Here is a 369-nt window from a genome sequence, read left to right as displayed (position 1 = left end):
TCATATAAATCTAAATTATATAATATAGAAATTACATATATAAACATAATTACATATACATATTTTTTATGTATTCCATATGGAATTGCAGTTCTGACCCCAGTAACTCCATGATTCCTCTCAGCCCAAGGCAGCTCAGTGTGCACCACATGGGGCTGTGGAGGAGCAATCAGCACTAAGTCCATTTACCTGGAAGTCTCGGATGTAGGTGAGGAAGAAGCTGAGGAAGGAGAATGCCAAGGACCACTCGGACACGGTGCTGACCATGTGGGGGATGTATCCCTGTGGGAGAGAGGGGGAAAAGCTGCTCTGGAGGTGGCAGCAGCACAAAGATGATCTGGGACATGGAACATCATCCCTGGGGCATCC

General features: G+C 45.8%; 1 protein-coding gene across 1 annotated transcript in view; it reads right to left on the bottom strand.

Moving 5' to 3' along the window:
• Nucleotides 1-189: 189 nt before the first annotated feature.
• The window catches only part of DRAM2 (DNA-damage regulated autophagy modulator 2), a gene marked incomplete at its 3' end in the record, with an annotated part of 9,916 nt that continues 9,736 nt past the window's right edge, over nt 190-369 (bottom strand). Inside the window, exon 7 of the mRNA XM_009070267.1 lies at nt 190-282. Coding sequence (XP_009068515.1) covers nt 190-282 — 93 coding nt within the window. The remainder of the gene's footprint in view (nt 283-369) is intronic.

Source organism: Acanthisitta chloris, unplaced genomic scaffold (genome assembly GCF_000695815.1).
Source record: "Acanthisitta chloris isolate BGI_N310 unplaced genomic scaffold, ASM69581v1 scaffold26942, whole genome shotgun sequence".
In the NCBI taxonomy this organism is placed as follows: domain Eukaryota; kingdom Metazoa; phylum Chordata; class Aves; order Passeriformes; family Acanthisittidae; genus Acanthisitta; species Acanthisitta chloris.
Note: the sequence above shows the minus strand (reverse complement) of the source record. Positions and strands in the feature narration are given on the sequence as shown.